Source organism: Armigeres subalbatus, chromosome 2, assembly GCF_024139115.2.
Source record: "Armigeres subalbatus isolate Guangzhou_Male chromosome 2, GZ_Asu_2, whole genome shotgun sequence".
NCBI classification, from domain to species: Eukaryota; Metazoa; Arthropoda; class Insecta; order Diptera; family Culicidae; genus Armigeres; species Armigeres subalbatus.
The window spans coordinates 416,268,604-416,295,437 of NC_085140.1; the positions used below are offsets into that span (position 1 = coordinate 416,268,604).

Below are 26,834 nucleotides of genomic sequence, written 5' to 3' on the forward strand. Positions count from 1 at the left end.
CTATTTTCGATTTTTTTTTTGAGGTTATCTTCTGAATCTTCTGAAATCATTTTTCAATCAGATCTCGTCGTTAATGCAACAAGACAGACATTTTTATGTATCTGTATTGAAAATTGTATTGATTTAACAGTTATACGTTTCTCTATAGGTAATTTACCAAAAAACACGTTCCACAAATAACCCATTTTGCGCCAAAAAAAATTTTTTGGTCAAAAATCGAACCTTCATATTTTCTTATTTTTTAGCTATCACGTGAAAGAGTATGATGTAATCTATAAGAGGAATCGACATTTTCATGAAATATCAAGCGCCACTCCAATTGCCGATTATTTTTTAGTGTATTTATAATTATCGGAACGGTCTATACACGACGTTATTTGTTGAAATTAACATTTTAAAGTCTGACTGAATTTGCCCTATAGTAGACCCCCTGGGGTTCCATAATAGGAAATTGCTTCCCTATAGGCGACACTTCATTTGATTGTCATGTTTCGTTTCGGGACGTTCTTTTTCCTTATTATGGACCCCCCAAAATATTCCTATAATAGACACTCTCGTGTTTATTTTTTATAGAATTGTTAAAATCACCTGATTTTACTTTCCATAGCATTTCCAATGCATGTAATCAAATCATAGGACTGTTAGGTAGGTTCTCCCGATGGGATTTTGTAGCAAATTTTTTACATTGTGCTGTAATAATGCAAAAATAGTTGGAGGGTCCACTATTTGGTTGGAGGTCCACTATTAGGCACTTTACCCTAGATGTTCCATGTTGATGAAATGTTTTTCAATATTTCAGCTAAAAAGGTTAAGAAAATTATTTTGAGCTTTTTAGTGGAATGTTTTCACCTGTCATAAGACGAGTTTATACAATCCCATTGAATTCCACCACTTAATTGTATCTTGACAGATACGTATTTCGACCTTGAGGTCGGTTGAGGTCGAAATACGTATCTGTCAAGATACAATTAAGTGGTGGAATTCAATGGGATTGTATAAACTCGTCTTATGACAGGCTAAAAAGGTTGTTAGAAAAAAAAGAGGTTTCATTAGGCAACCCTTATAAACAGGATATTTGTTTCTTAGCAGAAAAACAAATCCAAACGAGCTTTTCATTGTTTTGTTGCATTGTTTTAAAGAACATTTCATTAACATTTTGTTTAGGTTGCCTAAATGTTTATGAAAGATAATAAAACAAATGCCAGAAATCTCAATAAAATTGCCCAAATACTGCTCTGATCCAAATCCCAAACATGATGTTAACCTCAATAAGTAGCGTCCAAGTGATATCATTCAAATATTTTCTTTGTTTTCCAGTAAGGAAGATCTTGCACTATTTCAAATAGCAATGAAATGAAAGATGTAATTTGAATCGAAAGCGTCGTTTTAAAACAAGTGCTTGTCATATCTATCGAAAGGTGTCAAAATCCTAGTAATATTTTGGTTTTATACTGGTTTTATAACACTCTCGTAGATTAAATTATTGTCTTCAAGAGCGTTATAAAACTTAAAATGTTACTTGAGAATACTTCTTAACATACAAGTAAATTACATTTAAACACGTTATATGATTCTCGAGACGAGCCTAAAAAAGGTTATATGATTAGAAAAGTGGGGACTTCCTTAACCCGGTAAGATGCGCGGCTACAAAGCAAGAACATTCTAAAGGTGGCTGGGTACGATTCCCGGAATGGACATTTTCTCGACCTGCCTGGGCATAAAAGTATTAACGTGTTAGTTTCATGATATACGAATGCAAAAATGTTAACTTGGCTAAGAAACCTCGCAGTTAATAACTGTGAAAGTGCTTAATGAACAGCTGCGCAACAGCAACATTTTTTTACATATTTATCTTTAAATAAATAAGCGAATGAAGTAGGCAAAACTTTGCTAAACATTGTCAATTCAACCCATGAATACACATAAAAAATGGTAAAATTCGATGTAACAGAGAAAGAAATTATCCTAAAATTGAACTTAACCTAGGGTGGGAGAGAGTGTAGGTGTTCTACTGTTCGTACCATTCCCACAATTGTTTTGTTTTCAAATTGCTTTGAGTTGTTGCTTCCTGTGCAAGTTCTTCTCAAGCTTTAGCTATATGCTATTAATGACGTCTTATTGTAAGAACAATTCCTAGTAGCTTAATTGATAGATTTAGTTGTATATAAGTCACAGACACTCGTGCATGTTAAGTGTTGCTCGGGATGCTGTAATTTTGTTTGGTTTTTTAACAGAGTTAGTTTTTTGATAAAATTCTCACCCAGAAATTGTGTATTTTTTCATGTCACACACAAACGAGTTGCTTCCAATTGCGCAGTCTTTCTCCAGTGTTATGGCTCTATTGCAAATCCCGAGAGCATTCCACAATGGGCCAAGGAAAGAGGAAAACTCTGTATATAACCAAACAGACTGAATATTTTAACACATTACAACTTTAAGGATATCATTTGCAGTAAATTTCGCAACTGCTATCTTTTCCCCTTACTGAATATGAGGAAAAGTCATTTGGCCGAAATTCATTCACGTGAAACTGAAAACCACCTTGCCATTGCCAAATTCCGTTTGGCCTGATACTTCTCAGGTGATAATTCTCACTTCACCAGCAATGAGAAGCAACAAATAAGAATTAAAAAATGAGATGTTTACAGTGCGAGATGAAACGCTTCACTTATCCCTTATTCTTCCTCTCTTCAAGTGGAAATTGAGAAATGAGGAATTAGAAGTGAGAAGTAAGACGTCCCATTTTTCTCTTCACGCTACTCACTAATTATTTCTTGTTTCTCATTACTCATTTCTTTTCAGAATGAGAGGACAAGGAATAAATTAGAAGTGGAAAGTAAAACGACTCACGGACATCTGACTTTTAAATTCGCATTTTTTCTTATTTTTCACATTGAAAAAAAAAGTGAGAAGGTAAATTTGAGCCGTCTTACTTCTTATTGCTTACTTCTCACTTATCGTTAATCACTTCACACTTTTCACATTCACTATTGTTGACATTTCTGACATTTCTGCCAAACGACCGTTTTGAAGAAATTGCATTTTCAGCCAAACGGCCTATCCGGCCAAATGACTTTGCCGATCAAATGGTCATTTTTCCCAAACGGTCGTTCTGGCCAAAAGACGTCCAGTAAAATGTTTCATTCATTTAAGCTTACAAACAGCATTCTTTCTCTATTCAAAAGTAATGCGATGAAGAGAAATTATTTTAAATTTCATTTTAGTTGAAAAGCCTGTTCATTTTAACGCCTTTCTGAAGATTTTTTATTTTTTGAGACGAAAATAGAAATTGCTTTCATTTTGTGCGTAGTGTTACAATAATGGGTAGGGGTATCCAGTAGACTTGCGAGCAAAGGCATACGATTGTCAATCCGGAGACGGCGAGTTCGATTTTTGGTCCGGTCTAGCATGTTTTCAGGTGGGAAACATTTTCGACTCCCTGGGCATAGGGTATCCATTGTACTAGCCACACACGATTGTTACGGTTTCTTATTTATAACCGCCGTAAAGCATGAGAATACCCAAAGACAAATGCCCGGCCCTTTACAGTATTTACTCCTCCACCCAGTACCAAGAAGATAAATTGCACTTGGTCGAAATATTGCGCAAATCAAAATAATACTATACACAAAGCATTACGGTACATATTTGTATTGCATCATTCAAGTCTTACATGCTAAGCCTACCTCCTTCCTGCACCGTAGTGCTCTCTTCAGCGAACGTCTTCGCTATCATTTGTTTAGGGGCCCCTACTTACTACGTCCTTGCTCGGCACCATTCGACGGCGCTCTATTCGAAAGTGCATCTGCACTGTTTCTCCAACCGCTCTCACGTTGCATGCACACACATCCACGTTGCATGCACACCCAGCCACGATCTTCTTTCTGCTTCTACTACTTCCTTATGCTGCTCACACCACGATGCACAGATCACACTTCTTCCTTCCGTCAATCACTACAGCTTTCTGCTACCACCCACTCCGCACCATTTGTTCACCGTGCTACACTTGATGCTTGGGCCCTTTCACCCTTCTTCCTAACCGTCAACACGTGATACCCGAGTTACTAGTGGGCAACGTTGATGCTCAACACTAGTGTGACTGCGACGCTCTCCAAGCTCAGCGTACATTAGTGAGTTTCTCACAGGCTCGTCGTTCTCACCACTGAGTTTTCCAATTGGATTTTGGTATAGTGTGAGGATGTAATCTAACACTGCTAGTTAGAGCGATCGGGACGATCTTCACACGCCCAGGCTAATGCTGTGTCGATGTCGGTGGCGTGAGCGCGGCTGTCGTCGCACTGCTGCTATTTATTTATCAAAAAAGAAAGGCCCTTAATAGGGTAATTGCATGAGTGCGCATGTTGACCAATGGTTTTTAGAATTTGTGTTACCTCTCCCGAGGGCCTTCTGTGTTCGGGGAGTGATTTGGTGGATATGGTCCGTTTGCGCGGGATGGAAGCTGCGAAGGGGTGGTTTATGATTATCTTGGTGGTTTAGATTAATGAACTACTCCTCTTTACCTGCACTGTCGCCTCTTCGTGGTTCGTACTGTGCGACGGTACGGGTTGCTTGGTACGATGACTGTTCGTCGGTATTGTGCACCTTATGCTGTGACAGGTAGCCGGCCGTATATCTGATCAATGAGGGTTTGAGATTGGTTGATCTAGTGTCGATTGCAAAGATTGTTTTACCTGATACCTCTGTTTTGTGATTTCGGCGTCACTTTTCCAGATGATATTGGGAATTGTAGTTAATGGGGTATTGGGCCTGCCGAGGATTATTCCTCACACGTGCAATGTCTGTCACTGTATGGCAAGGGATTATTAGTTCAATTTCAATCATCAATTTGACGAGATCTTCACCTGTGCAATAGTGATTGCTTTTCCTCTGTTTAAGAGGATCATCAGTTCCGCAGTTCCGGTAAACTTCTTAAAGGGAACACTTTAACACACCGTACGTCAGTCGATCTGCTGCTTCTAATGCTTTAATCAACGGAAGTATGTCACGTCAAAATTAGGAGTGTCAATCGTAGTGCGAGTGTTACCAACATCGCATTATATCGAACTGGTAGAGCTGGGTGTTATTTCTGTGGTGCGGCGGGTTTAGTGGTGGCATTTTTTAAATGATTGGGCATATATTCTAATCAATATTCTTGTTGAAGTAAACGCGGTGTAACACGATACATACTCATGCAATGGCGGGCATAGAAAAGCTTTCAATTAATAACTGAGGAAATGCTAATAGAGTACTAAGTTGAAAAGCTAGGCCAAGTTCCAGTTGGAATGTAGAGCCATGGAGAAGAAGAAGAAGAGTTACAATAATGTGAAAAAATCTGTGGAAATTGATGAAATCCATTGATTTTAAAAAACGTTCAAAACTCATTAAAACAAACTGGACAATATATTTTTGCTGCAGCCAGTTTATATGAACAAATGACGATCACAATTTCCACTTAAATGCAAGAACTTGGGAACATAACAATAGTTGTACATCGGTGCTTCCCCTACTTTCTATTGCAAATTCCTTTCTATTTCGACGAGGAAACACTTCTTAGCCATTTCATTGCCGCGGTGTTTGACATTGGCGTACATTTTTCAAGCCGACCATTCACTCGCCTCGTTTTTTTTTTTCAACAACGTGACAGACCAAACGAAAATCCCATCGAAACACCAAAGCCACAGCCTCTCATCATCATCGCCATCCGAAGAATTGGAGAAAATCCAATCGGCGTATCGTCGTCGCGCTCCGATGCACAACAAGCGCTGCTTCCAACCACCGACCAATCCATTATGTATTAGATTCGAACCTCGGCCATCAGTGCCAGTGCAGCACTGGTGATCTTTAAATCCCCTCCTCCTTCTACCCCAGTTTGCTGAAAACAAACTTCTTTTTTCTTCATTAGCATAACAACCCTAACTAATACATTGCCTGCTCTAGGATTTGTGTTCTACAAGATATGCATTAAATCGAAGCATAATTGTCCCTATAAATATCTATTTAAACATTATTAAAAAGTACTCCCTAGGAAAGTGAAATAAATTCCAAAGCATTATATTTTGTAAACCGGTTTAAAAAATCAAACCCAGTTCCAATAGCATATTCTAGTTTCATAGTTTCATGAACGCCAACATAGCCCACCGGCTGTCGAATGGCCCCAATTGAAGACCAGTAGTATCAAATATTCGTTCAGTGCGCCCGGAGGTGGGTAATTTAAACTTGGCGAAATTAAAAATTCAACGCTTTTTCATGGGGCCGGATGACCACAAATAAACTAGACAAGAGAGACTGGCAAGAAAGGTGCCCACCTGATGATTGTAGGTCAAAGCATCAAAACACGCGCGAAAGTGGTGGCAAGGTCCAGCGGAATTATTATCCATTCACGAATGGCGGGCGTTGATGGTGGTTTGTGGTGGTTTGCCGATGAATGGTATGATTATGAACTTTTCTCGCGTTGTCGGCAGTAATGGTCTCTGGTCCAGAGTAGAGGTCGGTCACAGTTTGGGCTTCTGGTTGATGTTTATCGACTTTCTACATCCCGTCACACGGGCTACATTAATGCGATTTTGATTGTCCAACTCCTGGTAATGTGGGTCATTAATATGAAGGGGTTGACATATTTAACTTCTGTTTAATTTGACCATCTAATACTCGTTTAGTATTTTACCGAATGCAGACTTAACTCTGTGCTTCCGAGTATATTTTGTTTTTTTTCACTTTTCAAGCAGTCGACATGTTACATTTATATAATTACCCATATAAAATATGAACCATCTATATACGTAGGCATCTTAATTTTAGTTATAATAAAAATACTCAGATAAATTACATTGCGATCAAGTTGTGCATTATACCCAGAAGGCAAATGTTTGAATTATTTAATTATATTTCTTCCAGTCGATCTTTCTTTGCTACGATTGGAAACAATTTTTTTAAATCTCACTAATAATTCAATTGGTCAATGCGTTTTTATCTTAATTAAGGCACGTTCGTTACCTTAAAATTAAAATAACCGATGGGAGATTCAATTTATAGGTACATTTATTCGCAACTCGTATACGGACAATAGCCATTACCAACCACCTCATTTAACAACAATATATCAATCAATTGCCAAATAAATCTTACATTCTTTAACACTTCACCGTGTTCTGAGCACAGAACCCAAATTAAAGATGCTGTACACAACAATAACGCCCAAACATGACTCAGATTTCAATCTTCAAATCAAGCGTTAAAATGTAATATAAATACAAACAAGCCTGTTGCACCGAGCAAACCACTCCAGTCGTAAGTCAACAACGGCTAAATCAAATGAAAAAAAAAAAAACAGATTTATCTAACTAACAGACGATGATGCCTTTCCCATGCATTGAATAAAATAGAGAAAGATCTAAAATATAACTTTTAATGACATCGATTCCACCATTACAATAATTTATGGTTGAGTATTTTGTCACACATATGTGATATAAAAAATCATTATTAGAATGATTCTAAAGCATTTCGACACGCCAAATAAGAAATGCAAATACAAAGAAAGCTACCAACGACCACTGAACTGACTCTCAACTGATGGCATGCGTCAGCTGCGCACGGGGAATCATCCCGAAACTCGTAGCCGCATACGTGCGAATAACAGGTTTCCGAGCAGATGAGTCACACCACGGACAACCACCATTCAAGTTTGACTCTTTTGCTTCTCCAATTTGTAGCTTGAAAATTGAATCAGAAGCACGGGGGACGACACATCATTTCATGTTCATAGGATTCCCTTCAAGCTGTGAGTCATCCTAAATAAGAATTAAGCAGTCTACAAGTCAGTGGTCCTTGATTTTGCGAATACATAATGCGATTTGATACCATCTCACAGAGATCTCAGAATTAATGGTGAAAGATGAATCGTTTCGATGTCGCAGACATCGCAATGTCATCTGTGGGCGTATCGTTTTTGCTGTGTATAATTCTTTAGATTCCTTGTGTTTATGAATGGACTGTACAATCATTGAGTTCAACGTGCAATAAAAAAGAATAAGATGAAAAATTCAATCAAATATTAAAAATAGGAATTAAAAAATAAATGCAAGAATACGATTAAATAGAGTAAATTTTTCACAAAAAAACTTTGTTCGATCCTTGTTAAATATCTTGACTGCCTATATGGACACCACATGTTTCGAAATGGACAAATGGATAAAAAATTTGCAAAAAAGAACTCACGTGTCTTGAAGAGACTCGAACACTCAACCTCCTACTCTCTAGATAGGCGTCATAACCCCTACACAACAAGACCACTTGAAGGTCACGTATGCAAATTAAATATCTTTTTCAAAGATATTCAATTTACAAAAAAAGAGCTAACCGCGGTGGAGGTTGGAATCGGGTTCTGATGATGACCGACGCAAACGTGACCTTAAAGGTCTGCGGGAAGGGTTTTCCATTAAAAAAGCACGTGTCGCGAAAATTGTTTCATCATTTCCAGTTTACAATTACTTGGGAATTTTCGGTAAACGGAGAACAAAAGGGACTCATCTATTTATCGACTTCAAAGCCGCATATGATACAATCGATCGGGACCAGCTATGGCAGCTAATGCACGAACACGGATTTCCGGATAAACTGATACGGTTGATCAAGCCGCCCATGGATCGGGTGATGTGCGTAGTTCGAGTTCCAGGGGCATTCTCGAGTCCCTTCGAAACGCGCAGAGGATTACGGGAAGGTGATGGTCTTTCGTGTCTGCTATTCAACATCGCTTTGAAGGGAGTAATACGAAGCGCAGGGATTGACACGAGTGGTAAGATTTTCATGAAGTCCGTCCAGTTATCTGGTTTCGCCGACGACATTGTTATCATGGCCTGTAACTTTGAGAGGATGGAGGAAGCCTACATCAGACTGAAAAGCGAAGCTAAACGGATTGGACTAGTCATCAACACGTCGAAGACGAAATACATGATAGGAAGAGGCTCGAGAGAGGTCAATGTAAGCCACCCACCACGAGTTTCTATCGGGCGAAAATCGGAAGACTGCAGTGGGCCGGGAACGTAGCCAGAATGTCGGACAGTAATCCGGTGAAAATGGTTCTCGACAACGATCCGACGGGAACAAGAAGGCGAGGTGCACAGCGGGCAAGGTGGGTCGATCAGGTGGAGGACGATTTGCGGACCCTCCGCAGACTGCGTGGTTGGCGAAGTGAAGCCATGGACCGAGCTGAATGGAGAAGACTTTTATGTATTGCACAGGCCACTCCGGCCTTAGTCTGGTAATAAATAAAGAACAAAAGGGACTAGAACAATGTGCAAGAAATTTATTTTTAATTGAGGAGATGAACAAACTCCCACTGACTTAGGAATATGAAAACATAAACATTTTTTGGAACAACATTGGAAAATATTATAATAGATTTATTATACGAAGGTTACAAATGAGCTGGATTCGAGTGATGATCGTGGTGCTGATGAAGCAAGCATGTGAAAAACAAACAACAAATAAGACTAATAAAATAAATATTACAAATGAGAAAAATAAGACAAATGAGATAAATAAGATCAATAAGACAAAATAGACCAACAAAACAACTTCCTTCATATGTGTCGCCAGGAATGCCATCAGTGAATTCTCCGAATATTCTTTCCTGAAATCTTCTCAAGGAAATCCTCCGGATATTGCCTTAGAAAATCCTCCAAATGTTGCTCCAAGAATTGGTAAGGATATTCTTCCAGGAATTCATCCGAACATTTCTTCAGAAATTCCTCCGGATATTCATTTCATTTATTTAGTTAACATCTAAACAGATAACACTGAATCAACAATTTGACGCCACAATGCACGGTTCGAGGCCGCATCTCTCCATCCTCGGATACGCCCCACGCTCGCCAAGTCGTTCTGCACCTGGTCTGCCCATCTCGCTCGCTGCGCTCCACGCCGTCTCGTACCTGCCGGATCGGAAGCGAACACCATCTTTGCAGGGTTGCTGTCCGGCATTCTTGCAACATGTCCTGCCCATCGTACCCTTCCGGCTTTAGCCACCTTCTGGATACTGGGTTCGCCGTAGAGTTGGGCGAGCTCATGGTTCATTCTTCGCCGCCACACACCGTCTTCTTGCACACCGCCAAAGATGGTCCTAAGCACCCGTCTCTCGAATACTCCGAGTGCTTGCAAGTCCTCCTCGAGCATTGTCCATGTTTCATGTCCGTAGAGGACTACCGGTCTTATTAACGTCTTGTACATGACACATTTGGTGCGGTGGCGAATCTTTTTCGACCGCAGTTTCTTCTGGAGCCCGTAGTAGGCCCGACTTCCACAGATGATGCGCCTTCGTATTTCACGACTAACGTTGTTGTCAGCCGTTAGCAAGGATCCGAGGTAGACGAATTCCTCGACCACCTCGAAGGTATCCCCGTCTATCGTAACACTGCTTCCCAGGCGGGCCCTGTCGCGCTCGGTTCCGCCCACAAGCATGTACTTTGTCTTTGACGCATTCACCACCAGTCCAACTTTTGTTGCTTCACGTTTCAGGCGGGTGTACAGTTCTGCCACCTTTGCAAATGTTCGGCCGACAATGTCCATGTCATCCGCGAAGCAAATAAATTGACTGGATCTGTTGAAAATCGTACCCCGGCTGTTACACCCGGCTCTCCGCATGACACCTTCTAGCGCAATGTTGAACAACAGGCACGAAAGTCCATCACCTTGTCTTAGTCCCCGGCGCGATTCGAACGAACTGGAGTGTTCGCCCGAAATCTTCACACAGTTTTGCACACCATCCACCGTTGCTTTGATCAGTCTGGTAAGCTTCCCAGGAAGCTGTTCTCGTCCATAATTTTCCATAGCTCTACGCGGTCTATACTGTCGTATGCCGCCTTGAAATCAACGAACAGATGGTGCGTTGGGACCTGGTATTCACGGCATTTTTGAAGGATTTGCCGTACAGTAAAGATCTGGTCCGTTGTCGAGCGGCCGTCAACGAAGCCGGCTTGATAACTTCCCACGAACTCGTTCACTAATGGTGACAGACGACGGAAGATGATCTGGGATATCACTTTGTAGGCGGCATTAAGGATGGTGATCGCTCGAAAGTTCTCACACTCCAGTTTGTCGCCTTTCTTGTAGATGGGGCATATAACCCCTTCCTTCCACTCCTCCGGTAGCTGTTCGGTTTCCCAGATTCTGACTATCAGTTTGTGCAGGCAAGTGGCCAGCTTTTCCGGGCCCATCTTGATGAGCTCAGCTCCGATACCATCCTTACCAGCTGATTTATTGGTCTTTAGCTGTTGAATGGCATCCTTAACTTCCCTCAAGGTGGGGGCTGGTTGGCTTCCATCGTCCGCTGAACTGACGTAGTCATCTCCTCCGCTGCCTTGACTTTCACTGCCTGTACTCTCAGCGCCATTCAGATGTTCCTCGTAGTGCTGCTTCCACCTTTCGATCACCACACGTTCGTCCGTCAAGATGCTCCCATCCTTATCCCGGCACATTTCGGCTCGCGGCACGAAGCCTTTGCGGGATGCGTTGAGCTTCTGATAGAACTTGCGTGTATCTTGAGAACGGCACAGCTGTTCCATCTCCTCGCACTCCGCTTCTTCCAGGCGGCGTTTCTTCTCCTGCAAAGGCGGGTCTGCTGTCTCCGCTTCCGTCTATAACGTTCCACGTTCTGCCGGGTACCTTGCTGCAGCGCAACCGCCCGCGCTGCGTCCTTCTCCTCCAGAATCTGTCTGCACTCTTCGTCGAACCAATCGTTCCGTCGACTTCGACCCATATACCCGACGTTGTTCTCCGCTGCGTCGTTAATGGCTGCTTTAACTGTACTCCAGCAGTCCTCAAGAGGGGCCCCATCGAGCTCACCCTCTTCCGGCAACGCTGCCTCGAGATGCTGCGCGTATGCAGTGGCGACATCAGGTTGCTTCAGTCGCTCTAGGTCGTACCGCGGCGGTCGTCGGTACCGAACATTGTTGATGACGGATAGTTTTGGGCGCAGTTTAACCATCACCAGATAGTGGTCAGAGTCGATGTTAGCGCCACGATATGTCCTGACGTCGATAATGTCGGAGAAGTGCCGTCCATCAATCAGAACGTGGTCGATTTGTGATTCTGTCTGCAGTGGTGATCTCCAGGTGTACCGATACGGGAGGCTATATATCCTCCGGATATATCTTAAGGAATTCGTCCGGATATTTTTTCAGGAATTACTCGGAATATTCCGCCAGGAATTTCTTCAAATATTTCTCCAGTAATTCCTTAGAATATTCCAGTAGGATTTTTTCCGGATATTTCTGTAGGAATTCCTCCAAATATTTCTTCAGGGATTCCACCAGATGTCTCTTTAGGAATTAGGAAGAAATACAGATACTATCCAAGAAATTCATTTGGAATTCGTCCGGATATTTCTTCAGGAATTCATCCGGATACTTTGAGGAATCAGTCCGGATATTCCTCCAGGATTTTTTCCAAATACTCCTCCAGGAATTCCTCCTGATATTTCTTTAGAAAATTCTTCCAGATATTTTTTTAGGAATTTATCCGGATATTCCGCCAGGAAGTCCTTCAAATATTTCTCCGAATATTCCACCAGAAATTTTTTGAACATTCCTTCGGATGTTCCTTCGGGAATTCCTCCGGATTTTCATTCCGGAAATTCTCCTTATATTCCTCATGAATACCTCCGGAGATTTATTCAGGAATTCCTCCAGATAATTCTTCCACAATTTCACCAGGAATTACACCAGATATTCCTCCAGGAATTCCTCCGGTGCAGATATCCCACGAGGAATTCTTCCGGATGTTCCTACACAATTTCCTTTGGATATTTCTTCAGGGCTCCCGGAGGTATTTCTGGAGGAATATCTGGAAAAAATCCTGGAGAAATATGTGGAGTAATTTCCGGTGTAATATACGGACGAATTCCTGAAGGAACATCCAGAGTATTCTTGAAGGAATATCCAAAGCAATTACTGGAGGAATATCCGTTGTTATTCTTGGCGAAATACCCGGAGGAATTCCTGGACGAAAATCTGGAAAAAGAATCCTGGAGGAATATCAACAGGAATTCCTTAAGGAATATCCGTACGAATTCCTGAAGAAATACCCGGAGGAATTTATGGTGGAACATCCGGAAAAATTCCAGGAGGAATACTCGAAAGAATATATGGAGAGATATCCGGAAGAATTCCAGGAGCAATGTCCGGACGAATTCCGGGAGGAATTCCTGGTGGAATGTTCAGAAAATTTCTGGGGGAATTTCTGGAGGAATATCCGAAGGAATTCCTAGACGAACATTCGGACGAATTTCTGGAGGAATATCTGAAGGAATATTTGAAGCAATATTTGGAGGAATTCCTGGAGGAATAACCGGAGGAGTTTCTGGAGAAATATCCGGAGGAATTCATGGGAGAATATAAAGACGAATTCCTGAAGGAATATCCGAAGGAATATCTGGAATAATATCCGGAGGCTCTCTTGGAGGAATATCCAGACGAATTCCTGGAGAAATATCCGGAGAAACTTCTGGAGAAATATCCGAAGGATTATTTGGAGAAATATTCGGAGGAATTCTTGGAGGATTATCCGAAGGAATATTTAGGAGGAATATTCGAAGGAATTCCTGGGGGAATATTAGTAGTAACTGCTGGAGGAATATCCGAAAGAATTCTTGGATGAATTCTTGGAGGAATATCCGAGAGAATATTCGGAGGAATTGCTAGAGAAATAGCCGTAGGAACTTCTGGAAGAATATCCGAAAGAGACGTGGACGAATATCCTGACGAATTCCTGCAGGAGTATCCAGTGGACTTCTTGGAGGAATATCCGAAAGAATATTCAGAGGAATTAGTTAGAGAAGTATCCGTTGGAACTTTTGGAGGAATATCCGAAAGAAATCCTGGAAGAATGTCCTGACGAATTCCTGCAAGAGTATCCAGTGGACTGTTTTTTTTTATCTTATTTGTTTTATTTGTCTAATATGTCTTATTTGTTTTGTTTGTCTTATATGTCTCCTCCCTTTGTTTTTAATTTTAATAGTTGGTAACTTTTGTGAATACTGGGAATATGCTATTTTCTAGTGTCACGCTGGATTCAAAATTGATCGCTCTCATCGCTCCTTACCTGTAGAAAATGCCGTGTCTCCCAATATGGTATTATGGAAATGGTATGGAATTTGGAAAACTTGGTTGAAGTAAAAAGACTTTCATACAAAATTGTATGCGGTTACATATACTTTTTATTACACCAAAATAAGCGTTGGGAAATTACAAAACTTTTGTCAGTTGCGTTTTGCAAAATTTGGTTTCATTATGCCTCAAACCATTGGAAAGAGGTACTGAAAAGCACAAATTTCAGTCGCACAATTTTTCAGTATTTAGAGCTTAATTCAATTAATTTAGTTCAAAAATAGTGCTCTACCGCATAAGAGCTTCCCTCAGACCGTGAATGGTCTTGTTCTGTAAAGGTTATCACTTCTATCCAGAGATAAGGTTTGAGTCCCTCCAAGACAGGTGGATTCTTCTTCGCAAATCTATATAATAAAAATGAGTTGAGATTTCCTTCCTTGAGTTGAGTTTTAACTGACGCACGGGTTGACCGATTTGTAAGATTTTTTCCCCAATCGATTTGTTTTGGGATCCGCAAGGTTTGTATATACGAAAAGTTGGTGAATTTAACGTGGAAATGAGAAAAATCATTAGAATACAATTTTGGGTCAGTTGTAGAGGAAAACAAAACAAACGCACCGAAATTGATCTAGAGTGCGGTGCTGCAAATAGTTTATTGTGACATTTGCAACACCCGGGCGAAGTTGGGTTTCTTTCGCTAGTTTAATATAAATTTGTCCATTTCGAAACGTGTGCTGTGTATTCAAGATATTTAACAAATTTAACAAAAAAATAATTTTCGTTCGACCGATTTGCCGAATAATATGCAATTCATTTTGATTGATCCACCTAGTGGTGTTGGTGGCTTTCTTGTTCGTTAGATAAGTTTAAAAAATGAGTGGAATTTTTATAGTTTTTTTTAATCGTATTTTGGACATTACTTCTGATCAATTTTTTAAAATCACTCATAAATCTCAATCAACGAAGGAGAACAATACAAAACCTACGATGATTCAAATGGATGATTCAACTCATCCATGAGTTTTAGGTGCTGAGTTGGGTGCGTTTCAACTCACGCTTTATTTGAATCATCCATGAGTTTTGAGATTTTGAGTTTTTACCAACACTGCTTCTGATCCCATAGTCCGATCTGGCCAATTTTCAATAGCACAGGATTCCCCGTTGAATGAAACTTAAGGGCAGTTCAGTTAAGGATAGGGGCCAAAATAATGGATAAATTTGTTTTGCGCACACGCCCACATACACACACAAACATCACCTCTATTCGTCAAGCTGTGTCAATTGGTCTTCAACACTATAGGTCTCAGGCCTCCTATAAAAAGTTTGTTTTTGAGCGAACTTATAGCCTTTACGTATACTTAGTATACGAGAAAAGCAAAATTTAACACTCAGAAGGGCTAATTTTTAGATAATAATAAGACAATTTAGTTGTATCCCATTTAATTCCACCTAAAGCCGTCGTCCTTTCAATTATGAGTGCCAAAATATTTATTAGAATTTTGAAATAAATTCTTATTTAGCATATTCTACTAATTTTGATATTATAATAAGGTGTCGCCTACCTTCCTTCCCCTCGGATATGTTACCTTGCCGCGGTGGGTCGGCTTACGCCATTAGCACTGATATGGCAACCAAAGACATATCCTGTCGTGGTGGTATCACATGTTGACTATTTTTATTTGGTGCCGCGTTACATATCTGGCATTGACGCACTAATTTACGGCATTTGCATGTGATCCAACGGATCTCGTGTCTTGGAGCCTTGAATGGTAGTGCAGCCAAGCAGAGGCCTTTTTCATCAGTGATAATGATGTGAGTTCTCTTCTTTTCGGCAATACTTTTCTGATGCGTTCCCTGTGACGATGAGTCGTAGCCACGCTTACATTTAGCTAGCTAGGCATTTATTTAAAAACAAGACAAAATTCAAGACATTCGTAGGGAATCGACTGCTGGATTCACTGAGTAGAAGTTTTTTCAAAACTAGGAACGTGGTGCCAGTTTTATTTTGTTATGCCCCACTTCGAAGAGCAATAATAAAAAATACCGCAAATTATAATTATGGTATATGAACAATCTTATGACGGCTTCATTCACGATAATTTTTACTTATAGTAGGGAATAGGCGTGATGAAGCTTTACTTTACCACCGAAAAGTGAATCCTATAGCTGACTCATAACTGATCATTAGTACATGATAGATAAATACAGTTAGTTTGGAAACGATCAAACTACTTATTAGAACATAATAATAGTAATACCTTGACAAAGGAATAACAATAAAATAGACTAAATGCATGAACAATTTCCACTTTTTACAAGACATAACTTACATTGTGTTTGATAGTATTGACACAGGATGAACCAATAACTTAGGCAAACAAAGTAATTCAAGGAACGCATACTTCATACCTTCTGACCATAAAGACAAGAATGACATCGTACAGATCAATCTATATGATTCGGCAATTGAGCCTCCAAAATAAACGAAAGATTAAAAAAAATCTATATGATTAGGAATGAGATAATGGGAAAGAGTATCTATTAGAGTTGTAAATGTAATGTCTTTTGAGCCAGTTCAACAGTGTCTTAATGGACGACATGATCCTTGTACGGCTGGAAAACTGCTTCAAAAGTTATTAATTATTAACATTTTTTATAAATCGGGGTTTGAACACTTTCTTATACTTGATAAAAAAAAACTTCCGACTCAGTTTCTTCGATGAAGCATTGGGCAACATGTTCCATGTGAGTCGAAAAAACTGCTTCGGTCGATTTCGAACGCGTACAATGACAATAGACGTATAAATAGCATAAAAACTGACAAAATAGTTTGACTCTGACAAGAAAATGACAAAATGACTTTAAACGATTACGATGTTAGTTAGCATGAGACCTCTCTGACTATCTATGAACGTAATTCCCTCTGATTCAGTTGCAACAGCGTCTTCTTGGACGACATGTTCCGTGTACGGCTGGCAAACTGCTTCGAAAGGAATTATGCAACGGTATCATCAAAGGCCTGGTGCAGAGGTTTCTACTCTATTCAGAGTCCGGCCAGTAAACCTTCGAAAAAAAAAAAAAGGGGGGTCGCCTACCATATACTCAAACATTTTAGTCTCATCTTATAGTCACAAACTAAAATCAATATAAAGACATTAAGGTTGCGAATATTATAAAAACATTGCGAACATTCGTATGAGGTTCTTAGCATAAAAAATTCCCAATAACAGTAAGCCCCAACTGGCGCAATACGCATGATGTTTTCAAGCCCCCTTATTTGCCCGTAGTTATTATTTAAAATGATCATCCATTCCGATATTTTGACATCTCCATTAACGAGTAGTCAGGAGAAATCTGACAAAACCGCAAATCACATACCATTTCTCTCCGCAAGATCGCCAGCTGCGTGTCGAGGGTGGTTGGCTTCCGAACGCTGCTGCTTCCATTGCCACTGCTGGAACCACTGTTTGGCGTTGCCGCGATGCTGTTGCCACTGCTAACCGTACTGACTGGAGATTGGCCGTGCTGCGATACCAACGACGCCATACTGACACTTTGCAGATTGACCCCGATCGGGATGAACGGATTCGTTGGGTGGTGATTGAGGGATGGAAGCAGCTGTTGCTGCTGCGATAGTGTTTGCTGGGAGGGTGGTGGGGGCGGTTGATGCTGCGGCGGTTGTAGATGGTGCTGCTGCTGGTGATTAGATGACTGATGATGGTGTTGCTGATGCTGCTGCTGCTGAAGGAGATGGTGCTGCTGGTGAGCTTGAAGCTGTTGGCCTGCCAGATCGAAACCACTGAGACTCTTCGGTAGCGGGGGCAATCCCGGAAGGGACATCGTGATGCTGCAAGAAATGGACCGGAGATAGAAAAGGTAATTAATCTAATGATCGGATTGAAAGTGCTAAGCGAAAGCGCTTGGATTCAAGATAATAGCAATCTGCAAAAGCTTCAACGAGTCATTCAAATGACGGAGACCTATTTCTTCGTTGAACTCACAACTACCCACTGGAAAGATAATAACCATTTGCAATCATAGAGATCCCGCTAGGCAGATACTTGACCGGACAGCCTCCAAATCACTTCATCGCATAAAATAAAGAGCAATAAAGCGGTCCACTTTTCTCTTCCATTAAACGGTGCAAATGACTTGCAATTAAATCGACAAACAATTCGGCCGCTCTTTAAATTACAAAATACGGTTTTCACACGGAGGCGACGAGAACGGCACATATCAAGGCCAACTGATGGAAAGAGTACAGAAGAGACGCATTTTTTCGAATTGCACCCATTTCTCCGGAACGACACACAGTGGTGGAACGTAGAATAAAAAATCGAAGAAAAAACACATTGATTTAAATATAACAATGGTAGATTTGTGATCCACTTGAAAACATTCTTGTTTTTTCAAAATATGATTGAGGCACTCAATTGGACTTATTAATGGAAAATTAGCTGATAATTATCGTTTCCGGACACTGTGTGTAACTGCGGACGTAAAATTGGACATGTGCGTCTACATGATGCGTATACATCCAGACTGACAACGCAAAATGACCCACATTTGTGGTTTCAGTTTTCAGTATCAGTACCTACGCAGTTCTCACCTTTTACCAATTATCCTCTTGTTCGATTTGAAGCGAATAAATGAACGCCCCAATAATCGTTCACGATTCAACCTTCCTCACGTCATTCTAGTCTCTTCAATCAAACTCGATTTGACTAACAATTCTGAACCAACTAACTGCAAAAAACAACGCTTCAGTTCCAATATGTTGAAATGCGTATCGAAACGATGCGAAACCAAAAAAAAACGTGTTTCCATGGGAAGCCGGCTTTCAGCCGAAAACATGGGCACACGTGAAGAAATTAATAACACCAACCAACCAGCCAGCAGCGCGCGTAGTCAGTCAGTCAATCAGCGCAGTCAGTGAGTGAGTCAGTCAGTCGGTCGGTAAGTGGAGTTTATCGTTATACAATTTGATTGCTTTATATTGATTGAATTGTCGATAGTTTCGATGTTAGGCACGGTTAGATATGGCAGTGGGCTATTTCGATGTTTGTTCGACCATTAAGGTAATGGAGATAGTACTTTAACACACATATTATGTACGGGTCTTTATACGAAATGACGATAAATGTTAGAAATGGTGTGAAATTGTTGTTTAACTGTTGGTGCGTATGACGATACATGAACGCATTAAATATATGAACTCAAGACATGAATTACATAAATTGCCTAATTCTACAAAAAAAAATAAGGAAACAGAGCATGCCCCTATTCCAAAATATTTGGCATTGGATTCCTGGTCCACTCTTTATTTTATAAATAACTCCCATATCCTTCGTATCAAAAGCAAAATAAGAAAAAGCAAATTGGCGTTTTTTTGATTAATTTATTCTTGCTCTAAATTTGTTTCTGTGAGATGAAATATGCTCCTCTTTATGGCAGAATGGTGCTAAGAACATTCTCAAGCTGAGGACTGTAGTATTCGGAGTTAATGTTAAACCTTTTGGAAATTATTCGTAATTTCCTTTATTACCTTATCTGTTCCTATAAGACTGTTATGATTCGGAAGCCCCAATTTACCGTAAAATCTTGTACTTGTATTGTCGAACATACACAACACACCATACACTACTACGAAAGTATGCGTTCAAGATTGAGTAACGGGGGTAAAAGAAAGTGAGAGACGTATCGCAAACTTGTTCATGCGATATATGATGAGGATGATTTTGTTTGAATATGTGCTGCGTCGAACCCGATGTGGGAGAGTTGGTGTGGGTGAGATCAGAGCAGGCGAGATTGAGTATCGCTTCAACGAGAGGTGTACCGTCAGTTTATTGACGATTTTAGAAACGGAATGTCGCACCGCCATTCAATGGCGGATTCGTCCAACCATTTCGGTTGGGATACGACATGACGTAGTCGGTAGGAATTGTGTATTATTCTAACTGCCACATGAAAATGGATGCTTGCCACATTCCATTAATGTGCTTGTTAGATGTTTACTAGGTAGGTATGCCATCATGGTGAAAGTTCCTAAAATAAATAAAAACATGGAGCGAGCAGGTCTCCATGGTTTAAAAAAAAGATGCCGGAGCGAGCAGGCCTCCGTGGCATGAATAAAAGTAAAAGACTGGAGCGAGCAGGTCTCCGAGTCTGGAATGAAAAAAATATGCCGGAGCGAGCAGGTCTTCGAGGTTAAAAAAAAAAAATGCCGGAGCGAGCAGGTCTCCGAGGTTAAAAAAAAAATGCCGGAGCGAGCAGGTCTCCGTGGCATAAATTAAGTAAAAGACTGGAGCGAGCAGGTCTCCAGGTCTAGAAAAAAATGCCGGGGCGAGTAGGTCTCCGAGGTAAGAAAAAAAATGCCGGAGCGAGCAGGTCTCCGAGGGTTTAAAGTAAGTCAGAGCGAGTAGGTCTCTGACGATTAAAACAAATTGGAGCGAGTAGGATTCTGATCCGATGTCTAAAATAAATCGTGGGCAACGGTTTAAACAAAAATATTGCTCCCAGGTTTGGATAATAATCAGACATAAGAAATGGGTATGAATGTTTCTTCCGAAGAATAGATTGTGTGGTCAAAATCTGGATTTGAAGCTTGTTTCTGAAAATTTGATTGATAAATAAAATTTATTATTGGGAATCGTTCTGATAGGGAGTTAAAATAAAGATATCGAATATTGAGTTTGCATTTATAGATTGAATTTAAAGATTCTTGATTGGGAATGATTTATTGTGTGCAACAGGACCTAATGTTTCAAACTGAAAAAATATTGTTTTGGAGTTTTCAATGTGTGAAAAGTTCTAACATGTGAAGACGTTTGATTGACTAACAGAATATAATTTAGAAATAAAATCTAAACATTAATTTTAGAATTAATGTTATTAATATTATCAATAGAATATATTGCTGATTTGTTTTAGCAACTGCACAAACAAATAAATTCCGAGGTTGAAATTAAAGTTTTAGTTTAGAGACTGTATTTGAAGATTTGATTTGTATATGGGATTCAAAATTGATAAAATCACTTCAAGATTGCATTATGAATAAGTATTTAGCGATATCTCTAGTAAATCGATTTGAAAGATTATATCAGTGTATAGAGATATTTTATTCGAATTGCATTGAAAATTTAATTTGCAATTGTTATAAGAAGATTGTGTTTTAAATTTGGCTCAAGTATAATTGAACTGATTTTGTTCAGTAAGTCTGGAGGACAAAGTTGACGATTAAATTTGGACATTTGATTGGAAACTTGTTTTGTAAAAGCATTCCAAAAGCGATTTCGATCTGAGAATGTGGAGGCAAACATTGAATTTGAAGATTGTTCTCATGTATTGGATTTATAAATTCCAGTTCACGTAAGATTTCTAGTCGTGTGCAGAAGTTTCAATAAATAAGTTTGATATTAAATTTAAAATTGATAATGGAAAATGAGATAGAAGTTTGAATTTGAATGTTAAATTGGATTTGGATTGGTTTTAAAGTTGGGACGGAGAGAAGATTTATTTGAAATTGAATTTGGATTTGAAAATAATTCAGAGAATGGAGAGATGGAATGGTGGATTAAAGATCTATTGGATTTTGGGATTGTTAGAAATTTGAGGCAATCAATCTTTGTTTTAGAGGGCTTGAATTTGAAATCTTCGTTTGACGATTAGTTCAAAAGTTCAATATGATATTCTTACTTGATTTTAGTATTTATGAATTCTAAGATTCATTTGTAAATTGGATTTAGATTTTCAAGGATTTGATGATTGGATCCTGATTTCGGGTTTAGAAGTCTAAATTTCAAGATTACTTCAATCGACTAGCTTCGAAGTTTTTTTGTTCGAAACTTTAAACTTTATGGATTACTTTTGAAAATTGGATTTAAAAAAAAATGTAAATTGGAGCTTGTATTTAAAGATTGGATTCAGAGAAAAAAATCAAATTTAAATTGGAATTGCAGTTAGTTTTTGGGATTCGATTAATCTCAAAATTTCCAGTCAGATATATATATAATTGACGTTAGAAATTGAATTATAGTTTTGGGATTTGGATTTATTTATTGGGTTGCAATAATGGTTATGAGGATAAAAGTAGAATACAGTTTTCAGTTATTGTTGTGGCAGAATTGTATTAGAGATTTGATTGAAATATTTGGATTCGGATAAAATATATATGGAACAGGCCCTTATTGAATTCAAGATTGAATTATTGAATTCAAGTTTCATTTAAATACTGGTTTTTAAAATTGTATTAAAAGCTTAAGCCGGGGTTGGTTTTGAATACGAGATTTAAAGAAGTAATTTGATGCTTTTCAATGAAGTTTTATTTTTTGGGTTGTGACAAGTTTGAAATGCGAAAAAAAAGAACTGCATGTTGTACTTGAAGATTGGGCTTAGACTTTCGACTTGTAGTTTAGATTGAAAAGTACCACTGAATTAAGTTGAGTTTGATTGGGATGAGGTTTAAAACAAAGTCTCAAATAAAATGAATTATGAACAAATAAATATGAATTAAGGAGTGTTGATCAGCCTCAACCTAAACTTTTAGGTTTGTATTTAAGTTATACTTGAGTTGTATTTTGAATTTTATTGTTTTCATAAGAAATTGTAAAATTGAAATTAACAATAGGATTAAAAGTTGAATGAAAGTTGAAAAAAAGTAAGATTAGAAGTTCTAAATTACTTAAATATATATTATTTCAATTCAGTTGAACGCTTCAATAAAGATTCTAAAAAGGTGTTATTTTGTTGGGAAACAACTTATATAGGAGTAACATTCGTTGTTGAATCATTTCATTTACAATATATTTTTTTTACAAATTCTAAAGAGTACAGAAGGAGAAGGATGTAGTATTCGGAGTTAATGTTAAACCTTTTGGAAATTATTCGTAATTTCCTTTATTACCTTATCTGTTCCTATAAGACTGTTATGATTCGGAAGCCCCAATTTACCGTAAAATCTTGTACTTGTATTGTCGAACATACACAACACACCATACACTACTACGAAAGTATGCGTTCAAGATTGAGTAACGGGGGTAAAAGAAAGTGAGAGACGTATCGCAAACTTGTTCATGCGATATATGATGAGGATGATTTTGTTTGAATATGTGCTGCGTCGAACCCGATGTGGGAGAGTTGGTGTGGGTGAGATCAGAGCAGGCGAGATTGAGTATCGCTTCAACGAGAGGTGTACCGTCAGTTTATTGACGATTTTAGAAACGGAATGTCGCACCGCCATTCAATGGCGGATTCGTCCAACCATTTCGGTTGGTATACGACAAGGACATTACCGAAAAAAGTAAAACGTACTACAAATCAGTTAGTATGGTAAAGTTTGTACAATAAAATATCATTTCAAGTACATGTTAAGAAAAATCACAGAAACAAAATATCCACTTGTTTAAATGAAAGACCACCATACAAGTATAAGCTTCAACAGCTCAAAACTTCTTGATCTTCTATATATCACCTTGATGTCATTGAAAAGTTCAAGCAACAATCAAGTACTATGCATACTATGCATACAATAAAATTATCGAAGTTGCAGTTTTGTTTAAAACGTTTCATACGTTTTTTTAACGCGAAAAGTGTAAATATTACGTAAATATTCGTAGCTCCTTTCTTAATTTTTTAAGCAAAATCACGCCACGAGTTCATGATGATTTTTTATTGGAATATGGGGGTTGGGTTCTATAGCAGAGGTTCGTCTTGATTAACCGGTTGCCAAATGTTAGTGTAATGGAAGGGTGGTTATTAGGGTGCCAATGGAATGTATGGGAAATTTTTGACCATCGAATTTCAACAAAGGGTAAATGGTGTATTCGATAAAAATGGCACACACATATTTACTCACCAAAATTAAACCGATTATCGGATTTTCTTGAAACTTTCAGAAAATGAAAAACTTTTAATGAGTTATGATTTACAACATTTGTTTTATTCAATTTCATCACCCATCTCGAATGCACGCACCTTCCTCTTTATCAAACCCATCAAATTTTGTGCAATCGATTTTCCCAATCTTTTTGTTGTTTCTACCCAAATTTTCTTGAACTCCAACTCTTTTTTAATTAGTTTGGGATGTTTGCGAAGTTTCGTCTTCACAATTGCCCAGAATTTTTTAATTGGGTGAAGTTTGTGAATTTGGTGGGTTCATATCTTTTAGCACAAATTTAACTCCATTAGCTCGGTACAACTCCAACACGTTTCGAGCGTAGTTGCAGGACGCCATGTCAGGTCGAAACAGAGTTGATACTTTGTGTTTTCTTATTATTTATTTATTCAGACTAAGGCCGAAGTCGGGTTACTGTCCGACATTCTGGCTACGTGCCCGGCCCACCGCAGTCGTCCGATTTTCGCGGTGTGAACGATGGATGGTTCTCGCAGCAGCTCATGCAATTCGTGGTTTATTTGCCTCCTTCACGTACCGTTTGCCATCTGCATCCCACCATAGATGATACGCAGCACTTTCCTTTCGAAAGCTCCAAGTGCGCGTTGGTCCTCTACGAGTATCGTCCAGGTCTCGTTTTCGTAAAGGACTACCAGTGTAATGAGCGTTTTGTAGATTGTCAGTTTGGTACGGCGGCAAACTCTATTCGATCGGAGCGTCTTGCGGTACGATTTCCAGCCATTATGCGTCTCCGAATTTCTCTGCTGGTGTCATTTTCGGCAGTCACCAGTGAGCCCAAGTACACAAATTCTTCTACCACCTCGATTTCGTCACCACCGATGCAAACTCGCGGTGGGTAGCTCACATTGTCGTCTCTTGAACCTCTTCCTATTATGTACTTTGTCTTCGACGTGTTGATGACTAGTCCGATCCGCTTAGCTTCCCTCTTCAGTCTGATGTAGGCTTCCTCCATCTTCTCAAAGTTACGTGCCATAATATCTATGTCGTCGGCGAAGCCAAACAGCTGGACGGACTTATTTAAAACTGTACCACTCGTGTCAATCCCTGCTCTTCATATTACCCCTTCAAAAGCAATGTTGAATAGCAGACACGAAAGACCATCACCTTGCCGTAGCCTTCTGCGGGTTTCGAAGGGACTGGAGAATGCTCCCGAAACTACGTACATCACCCGATCTATCGTCACTTTGATCAACCGTGTCAGTTTATCCGGACATCCGTGTTCGTGCATTAGCTGTCATAGCTGGTCCCGATCGATTGTATCATATGAGGCTTTGAAGTCGATGGATAGATGATGTGTGGGCACGTTGAATTCGCGGCATTTCTGCAGTACTTGGCGAATGGCGAACACCTGGTCCGTGGTGGAGCGTTCGCCCATAAAACCCGCTTGGTACTGCCCCACGAACTCCGGCATAAAATTTGGGAGAGTACCTTGTAGGCGGCGTTCAGCAATGTGATTGCGCGGTAGTTGCTACAATCTAGCTTATCGCCCTTTTTGTAGATGGGACACACGACACCTTCCATCCACTCCTGCGGCAAAACTTCCTCCTCCCAAATCTTGGTAATGACCCAGTGCAGCGCTCTAGCCAGCGCCTCACCACCGTGTTTAAATATATCTCCTGGTAGTTGGTCAACCCCAGGGGCTTTGTTGTTCTTCAGCCCGGCCAATGCGCGCGTTCGCCATTCAGGTGTTCTTCGTAGTGCTGCCGCCACCTTTGGATCACCTCACCGTCTTTCGTAAGAAGGTTCCCGTTTATGTCCTTACACATATAAGGCTGTGGCACGTGGCCCTTACGTGAACGGTTCAACTTCTCATAGAACTTTCGTGTGTTATTAGCGCGGTACAGTTGCTCCGTCTCTTCACGGTCTCGATCTTCCTGCTGGCGCTTTTTCCTCCGAAAAATCGAGTTTTGTCTGTTCCGCGCCTGTTTATATCGTGCCTCGTTCGCCCTCGTGCGGTGTTGCAGCAATCTCGCCCATGCTGCATTCTTCTCTTCCACTAACTGCTCACATTCGCCGTCATATCAGTCTTTTCTCTCTGATCCGGGGCACCGTGCCAAGTGCAGCGGTTGCGGTGCATCCAATGGTAGATCGAATATCTCTCCAGCCTAGCTGCTCTTCCGTTGGAAGTGCCACTTCCAGCTGCTGCGCGTATTCTTGGGCTAGTCTACCGTCTTGTAGCCGCCTAATGTTTAGCCGCGACATCCGATTTCGACGCGTGTTGTACACCGTCGAGAGTTTTGAGCGCAGGCATACTGCTACGAGGTAGTGGTCGGATTCAATATTTGCACTGCGGTAAGTGCGGACGTTCGTTATGTCGGAGAAGAATTTACCGTCGATTAGGACGTGGTCGATTTGGTTTTCCGTTTCATGGTTGGGTGATCTCCATGTGGCCTTGTGGATATTTTTGCGGGGAAAGAAGGTGCTTCGGACTACCATTCCGCGGGAGGCTGCGAATTTTATGCATCGTTAGCCGTTGTCATTCGATACGGTGTGCAGTAGGGTGTCCCAAAATTGGACCAAGTCTGGGATTTTGGGGGCTCAACCTTCAAATGAAAGCTTAGGGTATAACAAAAGAAAAATTGTTCTACGACAACTCTGGGAAATGACGTTTAGGGGTGGCCCCGACGCGTTTTATGAAAAAAGTGTATTTTTTATAGGTAACATCGAAAATACCGGTATATCGGAAAGAAATTCGATGAAACCCATCCATTTTATATTTTTTACATTTAACTTAGGGTCTATACTTTATGGTAAAACTTTGATACCGCATGTTTTAGCTCTATATATTTTCACTGATGCTTTAAATGCCCAAAAATTATGAA

The 26,834-nt window shown here is 39.9% G+C and overlaps 1 protein-coding gene and 1 long non-coding RNA gene across 4 annotated transcripts in view; both read right to left on the bottom strand.

The window, feature by feature from the left end:
• Positions 1 to 26,834, bottom strand: part of LOC134213397 (AF4/FMR2 family member lilli-like) — a 227,331-nt gene that overhangs the window by 153,156 nt on the left and 47,341 nt on the right. For all 3 annotated transcript variants that reach the window (XM_062692431.1, XM_062692432.1, XM_062692430.1), the window contains one exon: positions 17,481 to 17,949. In XM_062692431.1, the coding sequence (XP_062548415.1) occupies positions 17,481 to 17,949 (469 nt within the window). The remainder of the gene's footprint in view (positions 1 to 17,480; positions 17,950 to 26,834) is intronic.
• LOC134217696 (uncharacterized) lies at positions 4,399 to 4,801 on the bottom strand. Its single transcript, XR_009981132.1, has 3 exons — positions 4,692 to 4,801; positions 4,521 to 4,633; positions 4,399 to 4,459 (listed from the first exon to the last, which is right to left on the bottom strand). It is a non-coding gene; the product is annotated as an uncharacterized LOC134217696 (long non-coding RNA).